This window comes from Penicillium chrysogenum (genome assembly GCF_028827035.1).
Source record: "Penicillium chrysogenum strain IBT 35668 chromosome Unknown utg000001l_segment0_segment0, whole genome shotgun sequence".
NCBI classification, from domain to species: Eukaryota; Fungi; Ascomycota; class Eurotiomycetes; order Eurotiales; family Aspergillaceae; genus Penicillium; species Penicillium chrysogenum.
The window spans coordinates 2520831-2546717 of NW_026622749.1; the positions used below are offsets into that span (position 1 = coordinate 2520831).

At 50.4% G+C, this 25887-nt stretch overlaps 14 protein-coding genes across 14 annotated transcripts; 7 read left to right on the top strand and 7 right to left on the bottom strand.

Moving 5' to 3' along the window:
• Positions 1–231: 231 nt before the first annotated feature.
• N7489_001015 (uncharacterized protein) lies at positions 232–1854 on the top strand (the record flags this gene model as incomplete). The annotated part of the gene is made up of 6 exons (XM_056706770.1): positions 232–317; positions 366–995; positions 1043–1103; positions 1175–1410; positions 1469–1764; positions 1823–1854. The coding sequence occupies 6 exons, from the start codon at positions 232–234 to the stop codon at positions 1852–1854; spliced, it is 1341 nt and encodes a 446-aa protein (XP_056571072.1).
• Positions 1855–4050: 2196 nt separating this feature from the next.
• On the bottom strand, positions 4051–6004 carry N7489_001016 (uncharacterized protein; the record flags this gene model as incomplete). The annotated part of the gene is made up of 8 exons (XM_056706771.1): positions 4051–4247; positions 4304–4346; positions 4406–5016; positions 5066–5140; positions 5187–5227; positions 5293–5618; positions 5672–5866; positions 5930–6004. 8 exons carry the CDS (start codon positions 6002–6004, stop codon positions 4051–4053), a joined length of 1563 nt encoding a protein of 520 aa, XP_056571073.1.
• Positions 6005–6288: 284 nt separating this feature from the next.
• N7489_001017 (uncharacterized protein) lies at positions 6289–7462 on the top strand (the record flags this gene model as incomplete). Its single annotated transcript, XM_056706772.1, has 2 exons — positions 6289–6374; positions 6439–7462. 2 exons carry the CDS (start codon positions 6289–6291, stop codon positions 7460–7462), a joined length of 1110 nt encoding a protein of 369 aa, XP_056571074.1.
• A 122-nt stretch (positions 7463–7584) lies between these two features.
• On the bottom strand, positions 7585–8478 carry N7489_001018 (DUF4112 domain-containing protein; the record flags this gene model as incomplete). Its single annotated transcript, XM_056706773.1, has 3 exons — positions 7585–8050; positions 8113–8327; positions 8404–8478. 3 exons carry the CDS (start codon positions 8476–8478, stop codon positions 7585–7587), a joined length of 756 nt encoding a protein of 251 aa, XP_056571075.1.
• Positions 8479–9200: 722 nt separating this feature from the next.
• Positions 9201–11847, top strand: N7489_001019 (decapping enzyme complex catalytic subunit DCP2; the record flags this gene model as incomplete). The annotated part of the gene is made up of 2 exons (XM_056706774.1): positions 9201–9231; positions 9305–11847. 2 exons carry the CDS (start codon positions 9201–9203, stop codon positions 11845–11847), a joined length of 2574 nt encoding a protein of 857 aa, XP_056571076.1.
• A 263-nt stretch (positions 11848–12110) lies between these two features.
• On the top strand, positions 12111–13430 carry N7489_001020 (YgfZ/GcvT domain-containing protein; the record flags this gene model as incomplete). Its single annotated transcript, XM_056706775.1, has 1 exon — positions 12111–13430. One exon carries the CDS (start codon positions 12111–12113, stop codon positions 13428–13430), a length of 1320 nt encoding a protein of 439 aa, XP_056571077.1.
• A 209-nt stretch (positions 13431–13639) lies between these two features.
• Positions 13640–14938, bottom strand: N7489_001021 (putative cell cycle control protein (Cwf23); the record flags this gene model as incomplete). The annotated part of the gene is made up of 1 exon (XM_056706776.1): positions 13640–14938. One exon carries the CDS (start codon positions 14936–14938, stop codon positions 13640–13642), a length of 1299 nt encoding a protein of 432 aa, XP_056571078.1.
• Positions 14939–15441: 503 nt separating this feature from the next.
• Positions 15442–17075, top strand: N7489_001022 (uncharacterized protein; the record flags this gene model as incomplete). The annotated part of the gene is made up of 3 exons (XM_056706777.1): positions 15442–15550; positions 15612–15977; positions 16030–17075. The coding sequence occupies 3 exons, from the start codon at positions 15442–15444 to the stop codon at positions 17073–17075; spliced, it is 1521 nt and encodes a 506-aa protein (XP_056571079.1).
• A 139-nt stretch (positions 17076–17214) lies between these two features.
• N7489_001023 (amidohydrolase family protein) lies at positions 17215–18425 on the bottom strand (the record flags this gene model as incomplete). The annotated part of the gene is made up of 2 exons (XM_056706778.1): positions 17215–17375; positions 17438–18425. The coding sequence occupies 2 exons, from the start codon at positions 18423–18425 to the stop codon at positions 17215–17217; spliced, it is 1149 nt and encodes a 382-aa protein (XP_056571080.1).
• A 444-nt stretch (positions 18426–18869) lies between these two features.
• On the bottom strand, positions 18870–19190 carry N7489_001024 (uncharacterized protein; the record flags this gene model as incomplete). The annotated part of the gene is made up of 1 exon (XM_056706779.1): positions 18870–19190. The coding sequence occupies one exon, from the start codon at positions 19188–19190 to the stop codon at positions 18870–18872; it is 321 nt and encodes a 106-aa protein (XP_056571081.1).
• A 326-nt stretch (positions 19191–19516) lies between these two features.
• N7489_001025 (uncharacterized protein) lies at positions 19517–20386 on the bottom strand (the record flags this gene model as incomplete). Its single annotated transcript, XM_056706780.1, has 1 exon — positions 19517–20386. The coding sequence occupies one exon, from the start codon at positions 20384–20386 to the stop codon at positions 19517–19519; it is 870 nt and encodes a 289-aa protein (XP_056571082.1).
• Positions 20387–21315: 929 nt separating this feature from the next.
• N7489_001026 (uncharacterized protein) lies at positions 21316–22536 on the top strand (the record flags this gene model as incomplete). Its single annotated transcript, XM_056706781.1, has 1 exon — positions 21316–22536. The coding sequence occupies one exon, from the start codon at positions 21316–21318 to the stop codon at positions 22534–22536; it is 1221 nt and encodes a 406-aa protein (XP_056571083.1).
• A 425-nt stretch (positions 22537–22961) lies between these two features.
• Positions 22962–24067, top strand: N7489_001027 (isopenicillin N synthase family dioxygenase; the record flags this gene model as incomplete). Its single annotated transcript, XM_056706782.1, has 2 exons — positions 22962–23030; positions 23084–24067. 2 exons carry the CDS (start codon positions 22962–22964, stop codon positions 24065–24067), a joined length of 1053 nt encoding a protein of 350 aa, XP_056571084.1.
• A 192-nt stretch (positions 24068–24259) lies between these two features.
• Positions 24260–25242, bottom strand: N7489_001028 (SDR family NAD(P)-dependent oxidoreductase; the record flags this gene model as incomplete). Its single annotated transcript, XM_056706783.1, has 2 exons — positions 24260–25101; positions 25170–25242. 2 exons carry the CDS (start codon positions 25240–25242, stop codon positions 24260–24262), a joined length of 915 nt encoding a protein of 304 aa, XP_056571085.1.
• Between the last annotated feature and the right edge of the window lie 645 nt (positions 25243–25887).

The window sequence follows — 25887 nt, forward strand, 5'->3', positions numbered from 1 at the left end:
TCTACATACCTAGATACGTATGTACCCAGGTAGGTACGATCATGTTGTGGAGATGCGGGTGCGGATGCGGGTGCGGGATCTAAACCAAATTAGGCTTGGTACAGAACCTTGGGAGTGCCACTTATCCCGAGGTCTCCGTGCCTGGTTATTAAAGTGGCTACCTACCAACCTTGGAAGGTAGGTAGGTAACCTGCGCACCCCGCACCCGCACCCGCATCCGCATCCGCAACCATGTCAGCCGATCAGGCCTGTGTTCGCTGCCGGAGACAGAAACGGAAATGTGACAAGATCCTTCCCTGCTGTACCCTTTGTAAAAGGTGCGTAGTCGCCTAGAATTATAGGCGATGCATGCTGATCAAATATAGATTGAATAAGAATTGTGACTATTTCCTTCCAGTTGAAGCCCCTCGTCTGCTGCCCATACCAGGTTGGGCCGACTTGACCCCTTCCAACCTGCGTCATACCCTTGAAGTTCAGGTCTCATCAAACGTGGGCGATGGACTGCAAGTGCAGGCCGCCGCAGCCATTTATTTCCGGACTGTACATACCTGGTTCCCTATCATATCGGAGCCCTCTTATAATATCCGGTTATCAAACATACGCGTCCAGACGGCCAGTGCACCATCCGACTTAAGCCTGTTGACCCTCTGTATGACCCTCGTTTGTAAGGGACCTGTGGGGGGAGAGCTTCCTCTCTCGACCCTATCAATGTATGCTTCTATCAAGAGCTTTGTAGCTCTTCTTGAGGCGATGGGGACGAATTCGCTGGAAATGCTGCAGAGCCGACTACTCCTAACGGTCTTCGAGATTGGTCATGCCATGTATCCTTCCGCATATATCTCCGCTGCAGCCAATATGCGCGCCGCAGTCTCCTTAGGGATCAATGCCACCAGCGAGGACCTGACCAAGGCCTTTCAGGACTCACGGAAAGCCGAGGAGGCGCAACAGACTTGGCGGGGCATTACTATCACTAATAGGTCAGATCTAACCCCTAAGTATGCACACCAAATGAAATTCATACTGAAGCAAGAGCCCATGGTAGATACGTCTCGCTGGAGAATTGCCAAGCACCCAATACTCATAGTGATCAACCCATAGCCGCGGTGAGTGACTGAACCGACTGGCTGCTGCCAACCACTCACTCGACTCTATCTGAGAATAACTCCGAAAATAGGGATCTGAAGATTGGGCGAAGGTAAACGTGGATTCATTCACTAGGCTGGCACACGCATCCCAGCTCTTGGATCGGGTGCTCGTTCATATCCATACGACCCAATCGAACCCCCTTTTTGATACCGTCGAGGCGGTCCAGATTCTCAAATCTCTAACCTTGTTTCTGGTGACCTTCCAAAGCGATGATTCGGACCCGCCGCATCCTCTGTCGGATAGCGCATTGGCACTATGTAGAAGGTAACGCTGCGCAGCACAAGTTCAGAAACAAGTGACTAATCCCAACGCTGCTGACTAGTGCCATGCTCGAAACCCTCGAAGTTGGATCTCACATGAATATCCCCGACAATGAGTGTTGTATCCGCACATCAATTAATATCCTCAAGTCCCTTGTTCACGAGATTGCGCGTGGCGCGGAAGTCTCTCCCCCGGTTGAGATGATGACTTTGTCCGTGTTTCTCCCTCATTGCATATACAAGGCCGCTATGGTGTGTCTTGGTGATTCCAGGGTATCCGGGTGTGTCGATCCGGAGCCGTCGATCCGACCCTTGAAAGACCTACTGGGTTATCTGGGCATGAGATGGGTGGCCGCAAGTACGTACCGCACTTTACGAACTACCTACATATGTGTGAATTATACTAACCCCGATAGAACGTTACTTGGCAAAAGTCGAGGCATCATAGGAGACATGTAACCTGTAAACTATTATTTCAAGCTCCCACATTCAGAAATATCTCCCTGGGGAATTTTGGCATTTCCGTAGAAATGAACACTGATCTCAATTTAAAACCCCGAACTCCTTCCAACTTTGAATGTAATTTTGAACCAGATGGGAGTCCACCGCTCTCTGATTTGCCAGAGTTGGGAAGTGCTCGGCGGCATGAGTGGTATCCAGAACCAGGCCCCAGCAGGATATCCGCACAAAATGCGTCTCCAAGAAGTCAATAATCAAAGCAGCTGGATTCTCATTCCCCACAGGACCAGGGTGGTTTTTCACCAGTGCCATCCAGTCTTCGTAAGAAACCGTTTCGTACTCAGAACGCCCAGCATCCCTATCATTTCACCCCACGGCTGCCACGAGGGATTCTCGACGTGATAGATAGGATGGGGGACGTGATCCCCGAGGAGCAGCTCCGACGGTATGGTGGCTACGTCGGTAGAGGGACACCAGGAGGGTTTCTATGAATCAAGAAGAGGAACTTGTTAGCAGATGCTTTTCTGTGTAATGTAAGGAGGAAGTAACAAGAGCTTCCCCCTGTAAAAGCAGGCAGCGTGTGAATAGTATGCGACGATTTAATTAAAAATGACAAATGCTTGCTAGGGTTCCAGTATCCGCTCGTGGTGGAGCCAGCAATTTGTCCTATCCGCGCAGGTCATGGCCGGGAACAGGCCGGGATGTTGATTGAGCGTCTGTTCCAAATTTCCTCGCAGACAGCCTTGGCCTCCCCATATCCTGAGGCAAGCACAGAGTCCACCGTCACCCGCTGCTCTGGAACAAGGGCACGTGCGCTCAGCAGAGGGAAGTAGCCGACAGTGGCAATGCAGGAAATGAATTATAGTGAGACCTTCTTGAACGACGACGGGAGACGGATCAGGCTGCGCATGCTGCTGAATTTATACTTCAACCGATAAACAAAGCCAATAAGGCCACAGATGCCAAAGCGAGGAGAATAAGTACGAGCCAAGCAATGCCACTAGTGGCGAACAGCCATCTTCCGAAGCCTTCTGATTCCTTGTCATTCCAGATACGTTCTGCCAAATCATGTAACATCATTCCCGCTGTGAACACGAGATCACCCTCGCCTTGTCTTGGCTTGTCCAATAGCAGAGTGTGAAATGGTATAGTCAAGGGCCCTCCTTTAACCGTAGGGCTTGAGCCATCTCTCCCTCTCGTAATGAGAATTCTCTGAGTCATTCGAGGTGGCGGTGGATTTCGATGTGCCTATCGATAACCTGGCGACCACCTGCTGTGACATGGATATTGCGTAGTGATGGGTCCAATTCTGGTGTCTAGGATTTGATTTCAATGGAGTGAGACCCTCTTTTGATGTCGATAGTGATTCCCATTCTCACTTCGCCCTTTGAGTCATTCGAGGTGGCGGTGGATTTTCGATGTGCCTATCGATAACCTGGCGACCACCTGCTGTGACATGGATATTGCGTAGTGATGGGTCCAATTCTGGTGTCCAGGATTTGATTTCAATGGAGTGAGATCCTCTTTTGATGTCGATAGTGATCCCCACTCTCACTTCGCCCTTTGATCCATTGATCCACCAAGCGATGTCCCTCTCTAACTTTAGTGTCGTCTCAGAAAAGCTAACTTCTGATCTGGCATAGCCAGAAGGGGAGAGTGAGAAAGAAGGAAGAGATTGATTCTCTGACAGATCCAGGCTAGCTAATATAGCTAGCAAACAATGATGCCTGGCCTGACAAACCAGGCATAAGCCTGGCTGACATAACTAGCAACTTCTTTGGAATGTCACCGTTGTGAATTCTTTTTGACGGGACGAGGCCATCTAAAGAGGAGGGTTGCACGTGATTGGACTAGCGTGTTGCATAGGGGCGCTCACTAAAGCGGAAAGGTAAAGCCAAGAAGTGGCAGAGGAAATCAAGCACGTACCTACCTAGGTAGGTAGGTAGCTAAGAAACATGTATAAGCCAATAATATGACTAAAAATGAGCTAGGAGAACTAAGTATTCGACATAAGTGTGAAAGACCAACGCCATGACATGCTTGCATCCTTGCCCTAGAGAGGCAGGTTGTACATTAAGTGAAATGACAACCCCATCAATTTACCAGATGTCCGGTCCTGATCGGCTTTTACACTAATCAAGAATAACAACCGCAATAAAAAAGAAACAATGAGTGAATGTTCAGTCTAATCCTTGTCTTTGCTGGTGAGTCTCTGTCTCTCGCTTGAATTGCGAGGCGACTCTTCATCCTCGGACCACCTCTCACCATCCTCTTCACCCACTGCGAATATTGTCTCTTCGTCGAGCGACTCACGATGGCGGGGTGCCGAGGAGGAGAAGGGCTTGGGAGGAACTGGGGAAAGATCCCGACGGCCCTCGGCGGCTGAGCTGCCAGGATAATCCGGGGAGCATCATAGGCATCTTCTTCATCCAACCCACTGCCGAATGATCGAATCTCGAATCCATCGTCGTCTTGAGCAAGCTGTAAGAAATATTAGTACCTCGACTTTTCTCGTGGTTATTTACGGAACGGTTCCATACCTCATCACTCATGGCGAAGCGGCGGTTGTTGACAGTTGGTCGCCATAGATAAGCCACAAATCCGATATCGAACAGGTAAACTAGATTTAGCCAGCCGTCCAGAACGAACCATCTCGCTTTCCAGTGCTCAGGCACAAAGCTGGCGTCACTGCGTCCAGCGAAAGCGAACGAATTGATAAAGAAGAAACCGAAGATCACAATGATGCTGCCGAGAATACACCACCACAGCTTCTTGTACATCATCGCCTTGGTCTTTTGCTTTCTATCGATAAGGTCCTTCATCGTCGCGTTTAGAGAATTCAAGGTCCACACGTAGAAAGCCGTCAATGTTCCGGCAAGGGGCAGGACAATCAGAAGCACCAGAGGACCAGCGCTATCGGGGGTGATCGAAAGACTAGCAACTGAGTAGATGACTGCGAACACGAAGTGACCAATGGCCAAGATGCGAACGTATATCATGGTTCGGCCCAATGAATGCTTCACCACGCCGTAGCCCATGCAGACAATTAGGAGGAGGAAGAAAGAAAAAGCATTTCTGCCCGCATTGAGTACTGCCACAATGACCATGAGTGCCTTTGCGCCGGCATTTAGACCATGACGGTTTTGGTATTCTAGAAAAGTCAGATGGAGTCAAACAAGAAATAGGTCGCTGCCTCTTACCGTAGAATCCCCAGGTCATCAGCTGCTCGACAATCAGGAATACCAAAATTGCAGTGATATAGTTTTGGACGGGCACTATTCAGTTAGCATGGCTCGGATAGCAGAAGGCCACTCAACGTACATATGTCATAACGGTTTTGCACGTAAAGGAAGGCCCAGAATCTAGGATTATGCGTCAGCGTCTACCCCAAAACCTATCGAGTCCATCGATTCAAGAAGTCACATACGCTCCAATAACAGCGTACACGATCGTCAAGGCCCCATAAAATGGAAGCTTTGCGATTTGTGCAGCGGGAAGCTCGCCGTATGAGTTTCGGAAGGTAACCACCGCTTTGTAGTCCTGACCGGAGTATGCATACGTGCTCACGCAGTAGAATCCAGTCTTTCTGACGGGGTATTTCACGGCGTCGGGATTGTTTAGGTGGATTGCTTTCGAGATGATGGGGCTTTTCGAGGTGTCGGTGGCATTGCTAGCGAGAACAAAAGAGCCGAGCTGTTCTTGAGTACAGATATTTGCCTCAACGTTGGAGGCATCGCAGATTGTTTCCTTGACCTAACCTCAATGATTAGCCACGTCGGTTGTTTCCAAGGAGTTGACAGACATACCTCAGCATCATCGGCTGCGTACTGGCCAATCAATCCCTCGTCGGACCATTCAAAGATCACCAAACTAGCCAAAGGATCACTTTCCTGGGATTCCGACTTGGTAAATTTCACCAAAATGAAGGGGTCAACATCTCCTCCCCAAGCCTTGCGACTGTACATCCCTGAGCATCGTTGTCGGTGCGCATCATCAGATTTCTGCAGAACAAAGTTAGCCCCTGACAGTAATCAATTGAATGGACTGTAAACATAGGAACATACCAGTTCGGCATCGTTAGCAAGCGCATAGCTTGCTAATAGGGCCGTCAAGCCCAAGGTCTGGAGCCAGCCCTTCATGGCGACCGTAGAGTTGAAGCGAGACTATGCTCCGAAATTCGGGTTGAGGTCGTTAAGACCACACAGCATGAAAGCAAAAATATGAGCAAGAAGATGAAGAGCCGAATATGGTAAGGTGTGTTTAGAAAGGTTGTAAGGCTAAGGTGTTGTTTAACCCGATGGCCCCCAAACCGGGGAAGCCGCGCGTGGCCATTATCTAAGCACCGCCACTATTTTTTAGTTTCCGACTTTGGTCAACTTTTTTTTCAATATCCAGTCGAGAGCTCACCTTTGCAGCAGTCATCATGCCAGCAAAAGAACTGAACAAGCCATGCATGGAATGCAAGGATGCAGAATTCGAGCTCACTGTCCGCAAGAGGCAACTTTGCAGGTATGCGACAAGTCGACAATCCACAACCCCTCCAGCTCATGGTTTCTGACTCTCTCTTTTATAGCCTGTGCTTTAAGCGCTTTATAGCACACAAGGTTCAGTCCCGCTTGAGCGTTTACAGAGCTTTTGGCCTTGATGGCCCCAAAACTCAGCTGCTTCTCCCTGCCTCTCTCGGTGTTTCCTCCTCGGTCTTGTTGCATATATTGAATACCGATCGACAACATCGCCTGGACAATGGACGCCCTGTAGGGTACGACTTCAAGATCTTGGTCATCGAACCTTCAACCGTTGCGGCTGCAGGCGTTCCTTTTGATCAAAACTACGAAGCTCTTCAAAAGAATTTCCCGATGCACACTATTAGTCGAATACCCTTTCATAGCATCTTCGATTATGTCCCGGAGATGGAAGGTATAATGAAGGAATATGCAGGATCCAAATTTATAGACGACAACACCCGATCGAACGAAGAGCGCTTAGCCGCCTTCCGTGCATCCATTTCCACCCCCACTTCCAGGACCGACGTCGACACCGTTTTGCTGACCAGACTGATCGTTGAATTTGCGAAAAAGTCTGGATGTGAATCTATCATTTGGGGTGATTCGGACAGCCGTCTCGCTGCGAAAGCGCTTGCGGGTGTTGCCAAGGGACGTGGGTCTTCCCTCACCTGGCAGGTATCCGACGGCATGTCTCCCTGGGGTGTGAGGTTCGAGTACCCGCTCCGTGATCTGTATAAGGCTGAGTTGCTCCAATATGAGAGTGTCTGTGCCGAGCTCTCCGATGTTGTCATACCCGACCAACCACCCTCGGAAAATGTTCTTACCAAGAACCTTTCTATTGACGAGTTGATGCTGCGATATGTTCAGAATCAAGGCGCAAAGTATCCGGGTGTCATGGCGAACGTGGCCAGAACCGCAAACAAGCTCAACCCATCCGCTTCTGATGGTGCACCAACGTGTGCTCTTTGCGCTAGTCTACTGGGAAACGTGAAGGGTAACTCCGGAGTTACTGTTGCAAATCAGGCCGAGGATAACCACAGTTCTCAATTCTGCTACGGATGTATGCGGTCTCGACCTGACGAGCTTTGCTGAAGAGAAATATCCTTGATTCATGACAAAATTAAATGAACTAATGGCGAATATCACCTGGAATTATCAACAAACAATCACGGGGTATCTGGAACTACGATCTCAATATCTTCATGCATCATGTACTACCTCGCTCCACCACGTTCCAAATCAGCTTCTGGATGACTCGCTCCGCCAAACCATCTGCCAAATGACTTGCTCCGGGACTGTCCGGTGGGATGGGGGGCAGTGGGGTTCACATTGTCATAGGCCGGTGGACGGTTGTCCTCAACTCCATGTTCTTGCCTATCAAATGCATCGGGAAGGCTGTTGTCGACGTCGACTATTGGCTCCTGTCTCCTTCTGCTCCGCTGTGAGGCCGCTTTGGCACCCATTTCGCGCAGATGACCTTCGAGAATGATAGCATTTCTGGTATTGGCTTTGTACACTGCATCGGCAAGATCACCAATGAAAGGGACGAGGCCGACGATGAAGTCGAGTATCACATTGATCAACATCTTCATGCGCAAAGCAGGAGGTAGTCCACCCTCGATCCCTTCGCAAGATTTCACAACCATCATTGCGAGCGCAGCGTCGCCAACGTCGCCGATGCTGGGGTTCATTGTTAGCATTGGTCCCCTGGTGCTAGTGCAATATATCCCGGTGGAACTCACAATGGAATAAGTCCAATCACACTTCCCCAGCCGAAACGGATTCCGCACAAGTTGCAAAGAGCATAGTCCAGCTGGTATGCTCTGCGCTTGACCTTGGTCAAGACTTTGGCATCATGCTCAGAGAGGCCCGGCGGGATGGCCTTGCGACGCTTTTGAGTCTTCTTCCCAAATGTACGACCGAGGCGTGAAGCAGGAACTTCTTCGAAGTAGGGGTCCTAGGTAGATAGGAAAGATTGGATCAGCCTGACCTCTACTCGCAGAGCAAATGAATGTTTGTTCAAGTGGACTCACCTCAGTACCAAAGTGATTCTTGGCGGTTTCACCCAGCACCTTTTTGCCAATCAGAGACACCAGGACTTTCGACATGTTCGTTTAGTCACAGTGTTTCACTGGAAATAAAAGTAGTTGTGGAAGTTAGAATCTTCCTGGGAAAGCGCTGAAGAAATAGTCGAATGTCGTGCAAGGGCAACTAAAATAGACCATGTATAGCCTTTGATCCTTTCAGGCCCTAAGCCTTTCCTGGTTGGATAGACAGGGGTTTCAGTAGGCGCTCGTTTCACTTAATTTTTTTTGGCGAGAACAAAGGGCGCATAAGAGTAGTTGAAGAAGATATTGGCTTTTGAAACCAGGTGGGATTAATATAGCAAGCCCAAAGAATAAAGGGATTCCAGGGAGATCAACTGTTTTCCGCGACAAGACGTCATAACCCTTGAATCTTGGAACCCGCAACACAGCCACATCTACATGTGGCGCATGGATTTAGATCATCACCGCCACACATTACCTTAGTCACCCGATCACCACCTTGGGCAGCTCCGATCATTGCTCTGCCTCCCAACGCCTCATTCAACTCTTTTGTCTGACTGGATTGGAACTTTGACTACCTTCGCATACTGCACACCTGCTGAGATTAGTCTCTACCCCGTTCCATACGCCATATCCACACAGCCCTGGGTTGGTCCACCCTCCCTGGAAGCTGTTCCCTCCACCGTCTTGCTTGCTTATTTCGACCGTTTGCGCTGTCGGATTGAGTGGGCAGTTATTCCTCAGCCTCCAAGGTTTTGAAATGCCAGAGCCTACTTACCGATATGACCGAAACAAATATGCGGTTAGAAGATTGTGAGTGCCTGGTTGTTGATTGATTGGAATGACGACAGGCCGCTGACCGAGGCCGGTGGGCCGTTGCTAACAGGGCTGGATGATTTATGTGTCCGTTTCATCATCAACCTCCCGCGCGAGGAGCTTGAGTCGGTCGAACGGATATGTTTTCAAGTCGAAGAGGCACAATGGTTTTACGAAGACTTCATTCGTCCACTTGACCCTGCACTGCCGTCAATGAACTTGAAGACATTTGCTATGCGTATTTTCCAACATTGCCCGCTTATGTCGTCATGGTCCCATTACCACCATTTGGCTGCCTTCCAAGAATTCCTTGATTACAAGACACGCGTGCCGGTCCGTGGTGCGATCTTGTTGAACCAAGATATGGACGAGGTTGTTCTAGTCAAAGGCTGGAAGAAGGGCGCCAACTGGAGTTTTCCCCGCGGTAAAATCAACAAGGGCGAGAAGGATCTTGATTGTGCTATTCGTGAGGTCTACGAAGAGACTGGGTTCGATGTCCGGGAGGCCGACCTGGTTAAGAATGACGACGATGTCAAATACATTGAGATTACGATGCGAGAACAGCACATGCGACTCTACGTCTTCCGAGGTGTGCTCCGTGATACTTACTTTGAGCCGCGCACGCGAAAGGAAATCAGCAAGATTGAGTGGTACAAGCTTTCAGAGTTGCCAACGCTAAAGAAAAATAAGCAGCACGATGAAGGACTCGCAGTCGCGAATGCGAACAAGTTCTACATGGTTGCCCCGTTTCTCAGCCCACTAAAAAAGTGGATAGCGCAGCAGAAGAAGCTTGAAGCGAGATCCCAGCCTAGTGCGAATCAGGTTTCACGGGCGGAGGGATATGTTTCTATGGATGAAAATGGCCATACCAATGGCACTCCAGGGATGCTCCCCGCGCAAATGGCCATTCCAAGCGATCTTCCTGAGGTAACCTCGGCGCAAGATGCTTCAGATCACCTCAAACGCCTTTTGAAGATCGGCGGCGCACCAGCGCAAGTTCAAGTTCACACACCAGGCCACGAGCCAGTTCGGGCTTCTGCTGTTGACCCGTCCAAGGCGAATGAACTTCTTGCGTTGTTGCAGCGTGGACATCAAGAGACGTCGCTTCAGGATCCCCTCAGTAATTCTATGGCGTCACCTAATGTATATCAGTCCAACATGCAATCTTCTGAACAACGGCCTCATTTAGGCCCCAATTTCTTCCCAGGCTTCCCTCAGCAGCAGCAGAACATGGGCCCATCCCCTTTTATGCGTCAGAACTCGACGCCATTTCACACCATCCCGTCTCAACCTCATATCCAGCACTCCTTGGATGACGCACAGGTTCCTACTGGCAATGCACCCCCGATGAGTGCGCCTAATTGGTATCCTAAACCTCACGCGATACCACAATTCCCGCAAACCACCACTATGTCTCAATATCAGCACCATAATCAGCCTCCTATGGCCCCTGGCGTTCCGAATCCGAGCCATATGCCCGCACCGTTTCAACGGACAGGAGATCCTGAGTTCTCTGAATCCGCTCAGTTATCTCAAACCCGGGGCCCTGTTGTCCCGCCGGCGAGCAAGTTGCCTCCGCCGAAGCTCACAAGTCATTCTCTGGCACTCTTGGAAGCCTTCAAGGTTAAGACCCCGAAGGGTCCGAGCCCAGCCACGTTGGCGGCTCCGGTGCAGGGCTCTTCCCACGTGCGTAAGACGTCTCAGCGTCAGGATAGTCTTTTGGGTTTGCTAAAAGGCCCTCAAAATGCCCGTGGCTCTGAACCAGCAGAGCTGTTAGGTAATCCTGTTGTGCCCTCTGCGGCGCCCCCAGAGAAGCAGCTTCTCCAGCGTCCTCGCGACCACCACAACCTACCCATGCCCCAGGCTAGCGCAGCGACGAGTCTTCCGGGAGAAAGTCAGACTTCAGCTACCGTTTCTGGACCGTTGAACATGCCACAATTTGAGACGTTTACCAAAACGCATAAGTCAAACAGTGCAGCGTACCGAAAGAACCATGCGAACAGGCGGGAGCAACCCCAGCCCCAGCAGCTATCCTCGCCGATAACCATTCTATCGCGACCTCATTCTGTCAAACGGGAGGTATCCTCGTCGAGACCAGTTGCGCAAGCAGCCCCTGTTCTGCCTGTGAAGTCGCCCGAGCCTATCAAGAATTTCCAACCCCAGATTCTACGTCGATCCGAAAAGTCCGGATACGAAGCATTGATGGCGACAGCTCCTCGAACGGAAGGTACTGAACGTAAATTGAATTTGCCAGGTGCTGAAACCGGTACCCAGGGCCTGGCCCCACAGGGCAATTTTGACCGTCGGCCGAGTCAAACTGCTGAGCAGAAAGCTTCACTTTTGTCTCTCTTCAGCAAGGCGCCTGTCTCTCCGTCACCTGTTTCTGCGACCCCGTTCGACTCCCGAGCCGCCGTCAACCAGCAACCGGCAGGATTCTCGGGTTTTGTCAGCCCGATCTCATCTCGCAATCGTCCGAGCAGCGGAGATTCTATTTCTCGCCACGGTGCGCCATCCGATGGTGGTGCACACGCTCACAGTCAACATATATCCTCTCCAAGCAACAAGGCGTTTTTGCTTGAGTTCTTGGAGGGAGTGGCCAAGGGCAACAAGTAGCTCTCTGTGTTCGGCTGAATCCTTGCCCAGGTAGCTTTGCAGTAGCCCTTTGCCAGGCACGCGTGACATACCTAGCAACAGTGTAACATTGGAACCAATTATTCTTACACCTCAACAATTGTAGCTTCTACATGTCAGTACGGAGTACTCCGTATGTACCTAGGCTCAAACCTACTTTCTGCCACAATCCACCGCCCAACGTCATCGGGTCCTTTGTAAAGAAATAGATGAACTCACATTGGCTCCGCAACACCAACTCAACCATGATGCGCCCGCGCCCCTCGGTCTGTGGTCGCTGCCTGACACATAGTAGGCTATTCTCAACCACAGCACAGCGTACCGAACAGAGCCAAAATGCCCCCTTCCCGCCGTCGGCAGGGTACAGCCGACTCACAAACCGCGGATTGATCTCCATCACCGGCATCGACAGCACAACCTTCCTCCAGGGCCTGATAACCCAAAATATGCTAGTAGCCAATGACCCGAACCGAAGCATCCGACGTACAGGCGCATATACCGCATTCCTCAATTCACAAGGGCGAGTTCTGAACGATGCCTTCATTTACCCGCTCCCCGACGCGGAGGCCCAGGGTGCCGAGTCAGGCTGGCTAGTGGAGATAGACAAGAACCAAGTCCCGGTCCTGTTGAAACACCTCAAGAAACACAAGCTCCGCGCGAAGCTCAAGCTCCGCGCTCTGGAGGAAGGCGAGCGCACAATCTGGTCCTCCTGGAAGAACCACGCCGAGCCGCAACGGTGGGCTGCATACAGTCTGGAGTCGGAATCACCCTCGCCCTTCTCACCCACCTCCGAAATTGCCGGGTGCATTGACACGCGTGCCCCTGGCTTCGGATCCCGCATTATCACGCCTGGCTCTGACGGTCTGCGCACCTACTTCCCGGATGAGGCACAGGTGGCTGGGCCCGAGGTCCCGCTGGACTCGTACACCGTCCGTCGTATCTTGCACGGTGTTGCGGAGGGCCAGGCGGAGGTTATTAGTGGATCGGCCTTGCCTTTGCAGTGCAATATGGATATGGCTCGTGGTATCGATTTCCGCAAGGGCTGTTATGTCGGCCAGGAATTGACGATTCGCACACACCACCGTGGTGTTACACGGAAGCGTCTTTTGCCGGTTCAGCTTTACGATTTGGGTCAGGATGCCCAAAGTGCCCCGGATATCCTCACATATGATCCGTCTTTCCAATTGACTTTCCCTTCTGGTGAAGCTGATATTGTCAAGGCTGGTGCCGCTACTCGCCGAAACCGCAGTGCGGGAACGTTCCTTAATGGCATTGGCAACATTGGCCTTGCGCTGTGCCGTCTTGAAGTTATGACCGATGTTGCGCTCATGGGTGAGGCTCCTGCTCGTCCTCATGAACACCACTTCAAGCTATCCTGGGCTCCGGAAGTCGAACAGCCTAATGAGGTTGGAGTCCGTGCTTTCGTTCCGCCTTGGCTTAGAGATTTCATCTCCGGCGGGAAAGAGGAGAAACCTCGTAAGCCTGAAGCAGAGGGCGAACGGGCACGGGAATTTGTCGAGCAATTAGAGGAAGAGGAAGCCGAAGCGGAAGCGCACCGAGACTAAGATGCCCAAGTGGCTAATCACCACTCATGTATAATATAACACAGCACAAAATGATATGATGTAAATAGCTCTTGTATCTCTATTCAACTCAACATTGTAAATACAACGTGCTCTGGGGTATCTCTTGAATCTAAATACAATAGTAGAAGAATTAGGCTTGATCTTTTCAAAAATGCCGAAACGAAATCAGCTCCTGTGACGCGTGAGGGCTACGTGCCTTTCGCTGTCGCTGCTTCTGCTGCATCTGCGGCCTCGTCTTCTCGTATCAGCTCTTCTTCGAGAGCCTTGCGCTCCTTCTCACGCTGTGCGTTCTTCAGCCGCATCATCATCACTTCCTGTAGACTAGGCGCGGCTGGAGACTTTGTGGACGGATTGAATGACGCTGCACTTGGAGCAGCTGCCGCAGCAGATGCAGAAGCGAATGAGCCAAACGAGGGTGCTTTGTCGGATAGGGGAGCTGTTTTCAAGCCCTGGAAATTGAATGATGGTTTAGAAGGCCTGCTGGAAGTGTCGGCAGAGGGCCCTGGTGGTGCAGGTGCGGGCTCAGCCGGGTCGGCCTTGGATGATATATCAGGACCTAGATCAGGCTGGGTGCCGGAGGCCCAGAATACGGACTCAATAAGGCCCCATTCGCCATCTTGACCAGCATGCTGACGAAGTTTCTTCTCGCTGTCGAGAACGGCAGTATGAGCGCTCACGATAGACGTGAAGACCACCACGCCCGTCGCAACAGTCTTCTTCTCCTTGTTCTCCCCGATCCGTTGGCGTTTGTCCTTGAGCGCAAAGGTATTCTCGATCTTCCCAAACGGCTTGAACAGAACTGCCAACTGTTCAATATCGAGTTCCAGCCCACGGCCCTCCCGCACCCAGCGCACTTTCACCGCACGCTCGAGCTCAGGGACTTGCGCGCCACCACCCTCCTTCGAGCGGTCCACGCGCTGGCTACTCCGATCCGCCGCCCTGCGAGCCTCCTCTTCCTGCTGCTGAATTTTCTTTTGTTCATCCTCAAACGCCTTTCTGGCCTTTTCCTCAGCCTCGCGTCGCCTCCGTCGCCCATCCTCCGCAATCCTGTCAATCTCCCGCTGCAGCTTCTCTTCCGCATCCTCATCGCCGTCCATCGCCCACGATCTCTTGACACCTTGCTTGATACCAGCGCCACCCATTTCCGCGGCGCCTGCCCTCTCCCGCGCTTCTAGGTCTTCGCGCATCTTTCGTTTCGCCGCTCCCATCATCTCCCGCTCGCGCTGTTTGCGCTGCCGCGCTTCCCGCGCATTGTCATAGAGCTGCCGCACTGAGGTGTCGGATAGTACATCGTAGGCAATCTGGAGGAAGTGAAATTTGTCGATATCTGCTGCGGTGGGGTTTTGGATCTTGTCCGGGTGGTATTTTAGGGCGGTGCGTCGGTATGCGCGGCGGATCTCGGTTTCTGTAGCGGCTGGCTGGATGTCTAGCAGAGCGTAGAAATCCTGGTTTGAGGCGGCGTGCGCCTTGAGATCGTCGTTTGGCATCTTGGTGGTTTATGCGACTGGATGTCGCCTGGGAGGTTTTTGGAGATGAAGTGGCGGATTTGATATTTCTGTTTTCGTCTCTATTCTTGCTGGGTTAGGGGTAGGTAATCCAGAGCACAGCGATGGCCCCAAGAGGAAAATATCCCTAGATTAGAGGTCTTGAGTGTGAGGTTGTTGTTGAGACGGAAATTTGTAGGAGTTCGGAGCTTGGGCGGTGGATCTGTTTCGCCTCAGGCCGTCAACTGGTATACTGTGAGATCACAAATGCGAGGAAATCGATTATTTACTAAATGAATTAGCCAAATAAACCATTCGGTACTCAAAGCCGCGTCAGCTTTTTCTCGTAGATTTAGGAAAAACAAATCTAACTATTATCGTGGCTAAGACTGTGAGGAGGATGAAGATATATATAATCTGGGCACGTGTGTACCTTAGTGTTCTGCTCTCTCCGAACAACCGGTACTCACATCCCAAGCCATGACCCATTCGAGTCCATTGACAACATGACAACCATTTCACAGTCTAAGCATGGTGTGACACCTCCAACCAAGCCTCAACTAGCCCTAGCTCTGGCTGTTGTCAGGCGAAAACCACCAGGCCAAAGCGTGAAAGGTTAGGCGAACGTGCAGTCCCTATAGATTCAGACCACTTGATTATTGACTATACATTCTAGATTACATTTTGCAGGTTCGGCAGTTCATTAAAAAGACCAAAGATCTGGGCCAAGTCGTTGCGACGGACAAGTTTTTCGACAGCGTTTCCTTCTGGCAACAAGCGTATGAACGGTCCGAGGCAGCACAGAGCAAGCTACAAGACCAAGTCCATGAGCTTAACCAGCGTAATGAGGGCCTTCTTGTCAAACTGCGTGTCAAAGGCACCACAAATGACAATGGGGCCTTGCCGGCAAACAAACGCAAAGCGCCTGTTGGAAAGAATGCGAATAGTTCGAACATGGCTAGGAAACGAATAAAGCTACCAAAGAGTATGGAGAAAAGCATCTCATTGATGGATGACGATGATTCAGGAGAAGAAGAAGATGGTATTTGGTCCCATTAACAGACCAGCCACGATGATAACTAATGGCATGACAGTCTTATGCCTCGTCAGGCAGCTGCATACCGTCCAAAAGGCCCTGCAAAGAAAGGCAAACAGCAGCTCTGAGGCCAATTCTTTGGCTATCGATGCAGTCATCCTCTGCAAATCTGCTGAGCAAAAACTGATCCAGACTATCCAGAGCGAGAGCGAAATGACAGAGCAGAAACCTTCCCAAACCGAGCAGCCCAATATTCCGGATACAGATGCTGTCATAAATGGTGTGACAGTTGCCTTCCACCTCACGCACAAAGCATTGCACAAAATGGCCGGGGCCGAGAATGCTACGCAGTACCAAGGTCAAGTCGTCTACTACCTCGTATGTCTGTTCGAATCAACTATGACAGCACTGACTCTGCATTGCACTGCAATTTCCAAGCAAGAGCCAACCAGCAAAAACACAAAATCCAATGGAGGACCGAAGTCTGCCACACAACTTGTTGAACCAAACAAGCGTACAAAAGAGAACAGATCACCTACCCAGAATGAAATAGCTTCTCGCCTCGCAGACTTGCTCTGCACGATGGCACTCTCCCTCAATCTAACTCGAACCGAAGACCAAGAAGTAATGGAAGGGTTCCTCTTCCTTGTCCTCAATCGCATGGGCAAAATGCTAGCTCTCCACGTTTTCCATGACCTGCGACTGCCAATGGGCATCTGCCCCGGGATGTCATTCCCAGATGGACTTGAAGCAATGGCTGACGAGGGTATTATGCCAAATGAGGCACAGCTGGAAGCCAAGTACCTCATTCGGCTTCTGGACAGAATGCTCAATGCCGGATCTCATCAATCACCTCCCGAGGAATCGGCTACTCGTCAATTTGTCGCAAATGCCCAAGATCGGCTGCAAAAGACTCTCCTGCGGGCTGTATTTGGGCCTGGTGATCGTCTGTTTCGAGAGGGTCTGCGGCGTCCGCATACCCCGCCTCCTCAGGTGCTTGATAGCCAACAGATCGATCAGGGGAAGTTTTCAGATTGGCTTACACAGGAGCTGTGGCGGCTTGTGGGTTGGGACGTGCTGAGGACCGTGCTTGCTCCAACGTGAAGCCCGGATCATGGAATCTGTGCCCTTGACTATACATTTGTTTTCTTTGTTCCCTTTATTGCTTTATACCCGAGTTCTTAGTGATATAATTATATCTGCGGATCAGTATAACGATGTTTATGCTAGATAGTATATGTACTTATTCAAGCTTTAGAATACGAGCAGCATTACCACCCAAGACAGCAGCCACAGCCTCTTTTGCCGACTCGAAAGTCGCATCAATAGCCTTGTAGTTGGTCGTCACACTGATCCATTCGTTCTCATCCTCATTCAGAGGCGGGAAGAACGGATGATCGGTGCCTGGGAGATATATTAGCCTGATGCAATCCCAATCACACGAAAAACGAAAGTGGGAAGCTTACCAAACATAAGACGATCAGTACCCGTGGCAGCAACAGCAGCCTTGAGTCCAGCAGTCCCGTAAACGACAGCATCAAGGAATATATTTGTCTTCAAAACATCCCAAATACTCCTCTGTGGACCAGGAACGTCGCCACCATTCTGCACAAACTTCCGTTCATGCAAAATACAGCTCTCGATGCGCCCCGCCAAAAACGGCAAAGTACCACCCGAATGCGCCAGCAAGATCTGCAGCCGCGGGAACTTGTCAAAGACACGGGACAGCAGCATGCGGGTAACCGCAATGGTCGTCTCGAGCGGGAATCCCAGAGCCAGCGGGAGAACATGGCCGTAGCGCTTTGTCACCTCAGCACCGCCAAACGCCTCATCAGGAAGACCGTAGTGAGGATGCAAGAAGAGAAGGAACTGGGTTTCCTCCAGAGCAGCCCAGACAGGACCGAGCTGTTCGTCGTCAAGACCATTTCCCAGTCCCGAGGTCCCCATGATCACGCCACGGATGTGAGGCAGGGTTTTCAGTCTCTTGATTTCGTTAACGATGATATCCGCACTGGGTGCGCTCAGCGGTAAAGTCGCAAACGCGAACAAGGTCGATCTCCCCTGTAGAGGGAGAGCGTTGTCCGGGTCGGTGGACTTGTTATTCTGGGAACAGGTCTCTTCTAGATCGTTGTTGATCCGCTCAGCCCATTGCTGGGCCTCGGTGGGGTCGAGGAAGTCCAGCCAGGGATTTGCGAGAGAGATCACGCTGCAGTCAATGCCGTGCTGTTGCATGAAGGTTAGCTTGACGTTGATGTCGGAGTAGGATGTGTCGACGGGACGGCCGCGCTCGTCGATTGGAATGGATGGGTCATCGTCTGATGAGAGGATTATCAGGCGCGGGTCTCCGCTAGCTGGGTCGTGGATATAGGGGACTGTCTTGCGAGCGCGCAGCATCGCCATGTACGATGGAGGGTACACATGGGTGTGGACATCGACTACTAGTGGACGAGACATGTTTATGATCTGTAGAATAGAATTGGAGGGAAAAGAGAAGATGAAAGGAGAGTATCGAGAGGGGTTACCAAGTGAGGGGATAATCCCTGTTGTACCCAGCCCTGGAGGTGCATAGTTAAGAGCTGTCGGGTGGGGTTATCTCCATAATGGGCTGCATAGGCGACTCGGGATGTTGCGATTGGCTTTATCTCTGATAAGGCTGGTCTTTTGATGTTACGTATGGAGTACTTTGTCAAGGAATGCAATTTGAATGTGAAACATTGCTATCGGATAGAGAAGATATACAGCTTCTCATTGGAAATGCCAAGGCGCTTCAAAGCTCGGCCTATATAAATACAATCTCGTCTCATTGATTCATTGGTTACATGAATTGAATACTGTAGATCAATTTCAGCACTAAAACATTCATCAATATGGGATTCCACATACACTCTCAACCACCGATCAAACTTGGAGTTCGGAACCAGCCAGAGTGACAGGCTGCACATTGCTGAAGTTGGGGATATCGCCAAACACCTCCGCACTGCCTGGGTCCTGCAGAGCAGACTTCAAGGATTCCTCGTTCTCCCACTCAAGGGTGGCCATGATCAGATACTGAGACCGTGAGCCATCAAGAGCCTTGGGGAATTTAGTGACGCGCCAGCTGGTCAGGCCGTACTTCTTCCAGGTTCTTTCGACGAGTGGCATGTGGGTTTTGATGTAGTAGGAATCGTCGAACTGGATGTCCTCAGTGTTGGGGTACATAACAATGCCAGTGTAGGTCATTTTGGCGATTGAGAAAGGTATTTGAGGGTTGAAAAGGGAGGTATAGTGTATATAGTAGAGTTGATGAAGGAAGAGAAATAGAAATCCGATGTTTCTCAAAGTTGTCCGAACCTCCAGGTCCCGAGGTCAGGGCCACGGCTTATTAATAGGGCGGGGTGGGGTCCACGGGTCTTCCAATGTTGGGACTCCCGGGAACTGTCGTGCCCCCGGGGGAGTCTCAACGGAATTCATACTAGGTCATAGCCTTGCTGGCTATCCTTTGCTGGCATCACTGGTCCTTGCAATGCGAAGTCTCCATCCGGCATAGTCGACACAAATCATAATTTTTAACATCTCATACCCGCCTCCACGGACCATGTGCTGGGAATATTCGATGTCGTTCGGTCGACCGGCCAGAATTGCCACTCCGAGCCCCGCGAATGCACGATCGAAACCAGCATACTCAGCACTGCATACTCTAGCTTCAACTTGACACTATACACTGTCGCTTTCAAAATGAGATGCGAAAAGTAATAGCTCAGATACTGGAGAATTATCACCGCCAAGTCCATAACAATAATCGCAACGTTGACCGCCAGCAGTTCGTATAGGATTTTGTGTCGCCATTTGTCATCGCTAGGAGTGAGCCGAATTATTCGAACAGCTTCCCAGATATAAACCCCTGAGATAAAACACTCTTGCACTGTGAACCAAGTCACTTGGATCCGCTCATAAGCGGCGTATCCCTGCACCCACGCGGGGGACTGCGGCATATAGGTCCACCCCACATTCAACACAATCGTCGGCACGACAATCACAATAAGACACAGTATTATTAGCGCCCGCACGAAGCCCAACATCGCCGTGCTTTGCGACACCAGGTGTAATCGCGAGTAGAGCACCACAGACTGGTTCGGCACCATCAGGACCCATCCAACAATCTGCAAGACCAAGCTCAGCCACAATGGCACCAGGTTGAAGAATTGCAAGAAACCGCCAATAGTGGACGGGATCACGCCGCCAATGGCCGACGTCAAGAGAGACCAAAAATAGAGGCTGCGGTAGCGGCGGAAGGAGAGCAGAATGAGGATCGCCAGTTCCAGAGCATTGTATAGGGCGATGGATATCAACACGACTACGCTGATATCGAGCGCGTGGTCTATAGTGCTGTTTCCCGACCCTAACGGCGATGTCGGATTCTGTGGGGAACTATTCATGTTGCAAGTTGGCGAGGGTGTGTAGGCCAACGGAACCGGTGTTGGCGTGCTGCATCTCTCACTGGTGGCAAATAGGGTATATGCTGGGAGTTAAGAGGGAGTGGTATTGTACTTCGATAATTTGAACAGGGAAGAGATGCAGGGAATGATGAGAGTGAGGAAAGAGTATGTTGAAGTGAAAGAAGCCATTACCAAAGTTAAATCATCCAAGTGACAGCCGGTCTACAAAAATTAATAGGGACATACTGGTGGATACCTGTAATTACTATTTGAATGGTTCTTGGTTGAACATTTTTGCATTGGCTGACGGATTTTGCATCCGATGAAGCCCACCAATACCGGGTGTACTGCAAAATTAGTGGCAGAATTTGCAATTCTATCTAAAAGTCTACCTAGGTAAATTTGCCAGCCCTCGTGACTACTCGCGGCTCTCATTGGAGGATGATATGCGGGGTTTTCATCAACCTTGGTCCAACCCCCAGAAACCTGGGGTGGGGAAAGAAGTTACTGTTGTAAATAACAGAAAAGGTTCTTTTCACTTCGGATTTCTTTCCAAGGTTGAAATGGTCAGTTTTGGACTGACTTACGTGAGTCGGGGAATTTTATCTTCTCGTTCCACTACACCTTGTCGATTGTGGCGTATGCGTGATTACTCTACAGTCAGTCAATACAGCGACATCCACTTTCATCATCCTGCTTGGATTACTCCATGATTCTCCAGGTTCCCCTTCATATTCGAAGCATACATATGCTTTGCATATCTTGTATAGCATTCTCACTTTCATCCCTATTGGAACGTCAATGGACTAATTCAGTGGAACCTAGGTACCTAGGTAGCTCTCACATCAGCACTAAGTATAGCCCCACCTAAGTGGGGATGTCCCAACATCACTCCCTCAACCAGGCACATCATTATCCCAACCTTCACAATGACGACTGGAATTTTCAGCCAACGAGCTGGGCTATGGGCCCTGATTGTGCTCGCAATTAGTATTTTGTACAGAGCCTACGTGCATAACATCGTTTTTGTCACAATCGGAATCGGCCGAGAGATCCAATCAATTGATGAATTCCCATGGACCTGCACTCGCCTCCAGCATCCTCTCTTGGAAGGATGTGAGGATATGTGGCTAGACGACCTAGGGCGAAAGTTGTATGCAGTATGCAACTCTGTAGAATCCAGACAGGGATGGTGTCCGGGTGGCAGCAAATACAACATCTCCGCGAGATCCCGCACGGATCATATCGCAGTGTTGAACATTGACGAACCTGGCCCGGACGGGCTGTACGGCCTCCACCAGCTCAAAGTTGGTGGTTATGATGACGACCTGGATCTTCTTGCATTGGATGTGCGCCGTATTGACGGCAGACTTCGATTCTGGTTGATCAATCATAGACCCCCAGTCGATCCTACAACGGGGGAGTTCCTTGATGCCTACGCTGTTGGAGCGAACTCCACGATAGAGATATTTGATTTGGACGAGGCCTCAGAGACGCTGGATTATGTCAAGACTATAGCCAGCGACGCGATCATCTCGCCTAACAACTTGGCCGTTGACAATGATGGTCTGGGTTTCGTGATTACCAATGACCACAACGCCAAGGTCGGCACTTTCATAGAGTTGGAATTTTTGATTGGCGGCGGAAGCCTCACCTATTGTCGATCTGACACAGGAGAGTGCCATGTCGCTGCCAAGAAGGGATTTTCCTTTGCCAACGGGATCGCCCAAGAGAACGGGCTTTACTATGTGGCTCATTCAGTGACTGGACTCGTGACTGTCCACAAATTAGTGGGCAACCAGCTGGTGAAAGTTGACACAATCCACACGGGATTACCACTGGATAACCTGTCTCTCGATGCAGAGGGGAACCTCCTGGCTGCCGCAATTCCGGATTCCATTACATTTGTGAAGTCTATAGAGAACCCACGTGAGCTTGTCGCTCCTGCTACTGTTCTCGCGATCAATGGAATATCCACTCAGCTGGGAACTCATGGTGGGAAGGGATGTGAGGTCTCGAAGCTTGTGGAGGACAGAGATACCAAATGGCTTCCTAGTTCGACTGTTGCGGTGAGGGATGTGAAGTCGCACCGCTTGTTCCTTGGGGGTGTCGTCTCGCCATTTATAACCATATGTGAGCAGCGTATTTAGTTCCTGTTTTGCTCGTTAGGGTGATAAGAGTGAGAGGGCCCTTTTCAGCTTTTTGAGGCCATGGTTCAGGGATTGATAATGGCAGACGCCATGTCACAATGCAGGGGTCACTGTGGGGGAGGTGTGGACTGACCTGCGCTGTCCCTCCAAGTCTAAATGTAGCAATCAAACAAATTGCGCAGTCTGATAGCGTTGAAATAGATGTGAACACTTATCTTATGGCTTATCTGCACAGACGTGCTTATCTTTCCCAAGGTTGTATGCAGACCTATGCAGGTGGTCTTCCCTTTTCCCCCGACTTTCCCCTCTTCTTTAGGTCTCCGCTTATCATTCGGACAGAAACTCCCTTTGCAAGCTTCCTGCCTTGTCCCCGTTTTTGCCTTCAGCAATAAAGCTCATACCAGTTCTCAGGAGCCATATACAGAATGGCTTCCAACACGTCCCCAGAGAATACTTCGTCTGCTGCGGTAGATAAGGATGATTTGAAGATACCAGTATGGTTTGTCTCCGGTTATTTCAAGCCACGACTAACGATTTTGCTGTATAGCTGATCGACTTCGGCCCATTCTTCACGGGAACCCCGTCTGATAAACATGCCGTTGCTCTCTCCATAACAGAGGCCTTCAAAACATCGGGCTTTCTCTACCTGAAGGCCCACGGAATTCCACCATCCGTGGTATCCAAAGTATTCGCCTCATCTGCCCGTTTCTTCGCTCGCCCCCAGAGTCAGAAGGATTCTCTCGGCTGGACAACCCCACAGTCGAACCGTGGTTACGTCGCTATCGGGCGGGAGAAGTTAACCACCGTCGATGAGACGACGGGAGTCGAGACACTGCGTGCGTCCGCACCAGACATCAAAGAGACTATGGAACTTGGCCGTGAGGGAGTCGAAGGTCTGCCCAATCGTTGGCCCGATGATCTCGACGACGAAGGAAAAGATTTCAAAGAAACCATGCAGTCATTCTTTGAAATGGGGAAGAGCCTACATAAGCATATCATGCAGGCCATTGCATTGGGAATGAATCTTCCCGAGCACTTCTTCGACGACTCTGTCAATGCTGGTGACAATAATCTCCGTCTGCTTCATTATCCTCCTGTCAGCAAGGAAGTCTTCAAAAATAACCCTAATCAAGTCCGTGCGGGCGAGCACAGCGACTACGGTTCAATCACTCTGCTTTTCCAGGATCGACACGGTGGACTGCAAGTACGCAGTCCCAAAGGAACCTTTGTAGACGCGATTCCCATTGCTGATACAATTGTTGTTAATGCCGGGGACCTGCTCGCTCGATGGTCCAATGACACTATCAAGAGTACCCGTCATCGCGTAATTCAGCCACCAGCGCCTGAAGACTCGGATGATGCTTCGGAGTACCCTGCTCGGTACAGCGTTGCGTATTTCTGCCAGCCCAACAACGATAAACTGATCGAAGCACTGCCCGGAACCTTCGGCGAGGAAATCCAAGTGGCCAAGAAGTATTCGGCGATTACTTCAGGCGAATACCTGGTCCAGCGATTGACAGCGACTTATTGAAGATTTGGACCATGGTCTCGAGATTGGCCTGATGGGTCTCCTTTCGTTGTGCGTTTCTTTGCTTTTCGCTCGCGAGCGATTACATTTTCATATCTGGAAATTAAGCAGTCTACAATATCTATCTTCATTGAAGCTCGAATCTGTACCATCTATGTATACCCAAACTACACTTATCCCGAACAAAAGCACCACTCAGTAGACAGCAGGCGCAACAGAAATCCGACCACCATCAGTAAGCAGGATATTCCCATTGATATAACCACCCGAGTTACTAGCCAACCAAACAATCAAACCCGCCAAATCCTCCTCACTACCACCACGAGTAGCAGGAATCATCTCCTTCGGGAACGAGCCATCCGAAATAGCACGACCCTGAATACCTGATGCGCGGAAGATATGATCGGCCATATCAGAGGAGTAAAGACCAGGCGAGATACCATTGACACGAATACCGTAATAAGCAAACGCCGTGGAAAGCATCTTGACGAGATGGGTCGTCGCCGCCTTGGAAGCATTATACGCAAAGCTAAACGGTACCTTGCGACTAAACCCAGCAATGGAGCTGGTGATAATAACCTGTGCAGTCGGGGCAGCAAGAACATCCTCCTGCGGCGCCGGTCGTCTCTTATTCGCCGCCTCAAGGAGAGGCAAGAATGCCAATACCGTGTAATACGACCCGGTGACATTCACATTCATCACGGTGTTAAACTCCTCCATGGGGACGTTGAAGAGTTCGTCCCGGAGTTGCGACAGCGGCGGGAGGGACCCGTCTTCTGCGGGTTGTGGGGGTTTCATGGGGGGACCCATTACGCCACTGTTGGCGATTAGGAGGTCGACGTGTGTTGTTTGCGCTGCGACGGCGTTGTAGGCAGTTTCGAGTGATTCTTTAGAGGTGATATCGCATTGGATTGGGATCACGGTGCCGTTTGTGGTTTGTGAGATGGTTTCTTGGAGCGCGTTCTCGCGTCGGCCTAGGATGAAGATCTTCGAGACTTTGTTGGCATCTAGAGCTTTGGTCATGATACGACCGAGGCCTGTGTTCCGTATCCATTAGCTTATATGTACGTGTATGTATTTGTAGGATGTGATCATCTGGTCTTACCACTTCCGCCTCCAGTGATCACGACCACCCGGTCCTTGACCGAGAATAGGTTCGATGCTTGGAGATGAGCCATGGTTATTAATTAGGTAGTTTGAGAATTTGGAGAAAGAGAAATAGAATTCATTCCGAGAGTGATGTTTCCATATCAATCCCCCGCGATATCGGTCAGGTCTGGGATTTCCCCTCTTTGGATCGGCGTTGTTGCCGAGAATGAATGATATCGGAATAACGCCGACTTTCCAGTCATTTCGACATAGAACGTATGGTTTAGGATGGTTTTAGCGAACACTTCTCATCTCGATACTGAAACTTGAAACTACCTGGGTAGTAGTTATACTGCATAAATCTAGGGAAGCTCCGTACTCTCGCCTTTGAGGAGTCTATGTCAATTCACAAGGAATTGTGTCATCTCGATCACGGAGAGAAACCTGATAACAGTCAATTTATTCATTCTACACTGAGATGTGGCATCACTATTCTGCATATTATTGTACTAGCCATGCCAATCCTCGGAATGTTGCTTATGACTTTCCTATCTACCCATATTTCCCTTTCGGGTAAGTCGCCCCCAAGCTCACTGCCTGGCCGAAAGCTTTCCCATTGGCTGGACAGGAGACACTTGCCAAAATGACAAGTTTCTTTTGTACCGCTGTTATGGACGGACTTGATGAAGTACCTTAGGTATATCGTTATAGATTGAAATGGATGTTTATTTTCT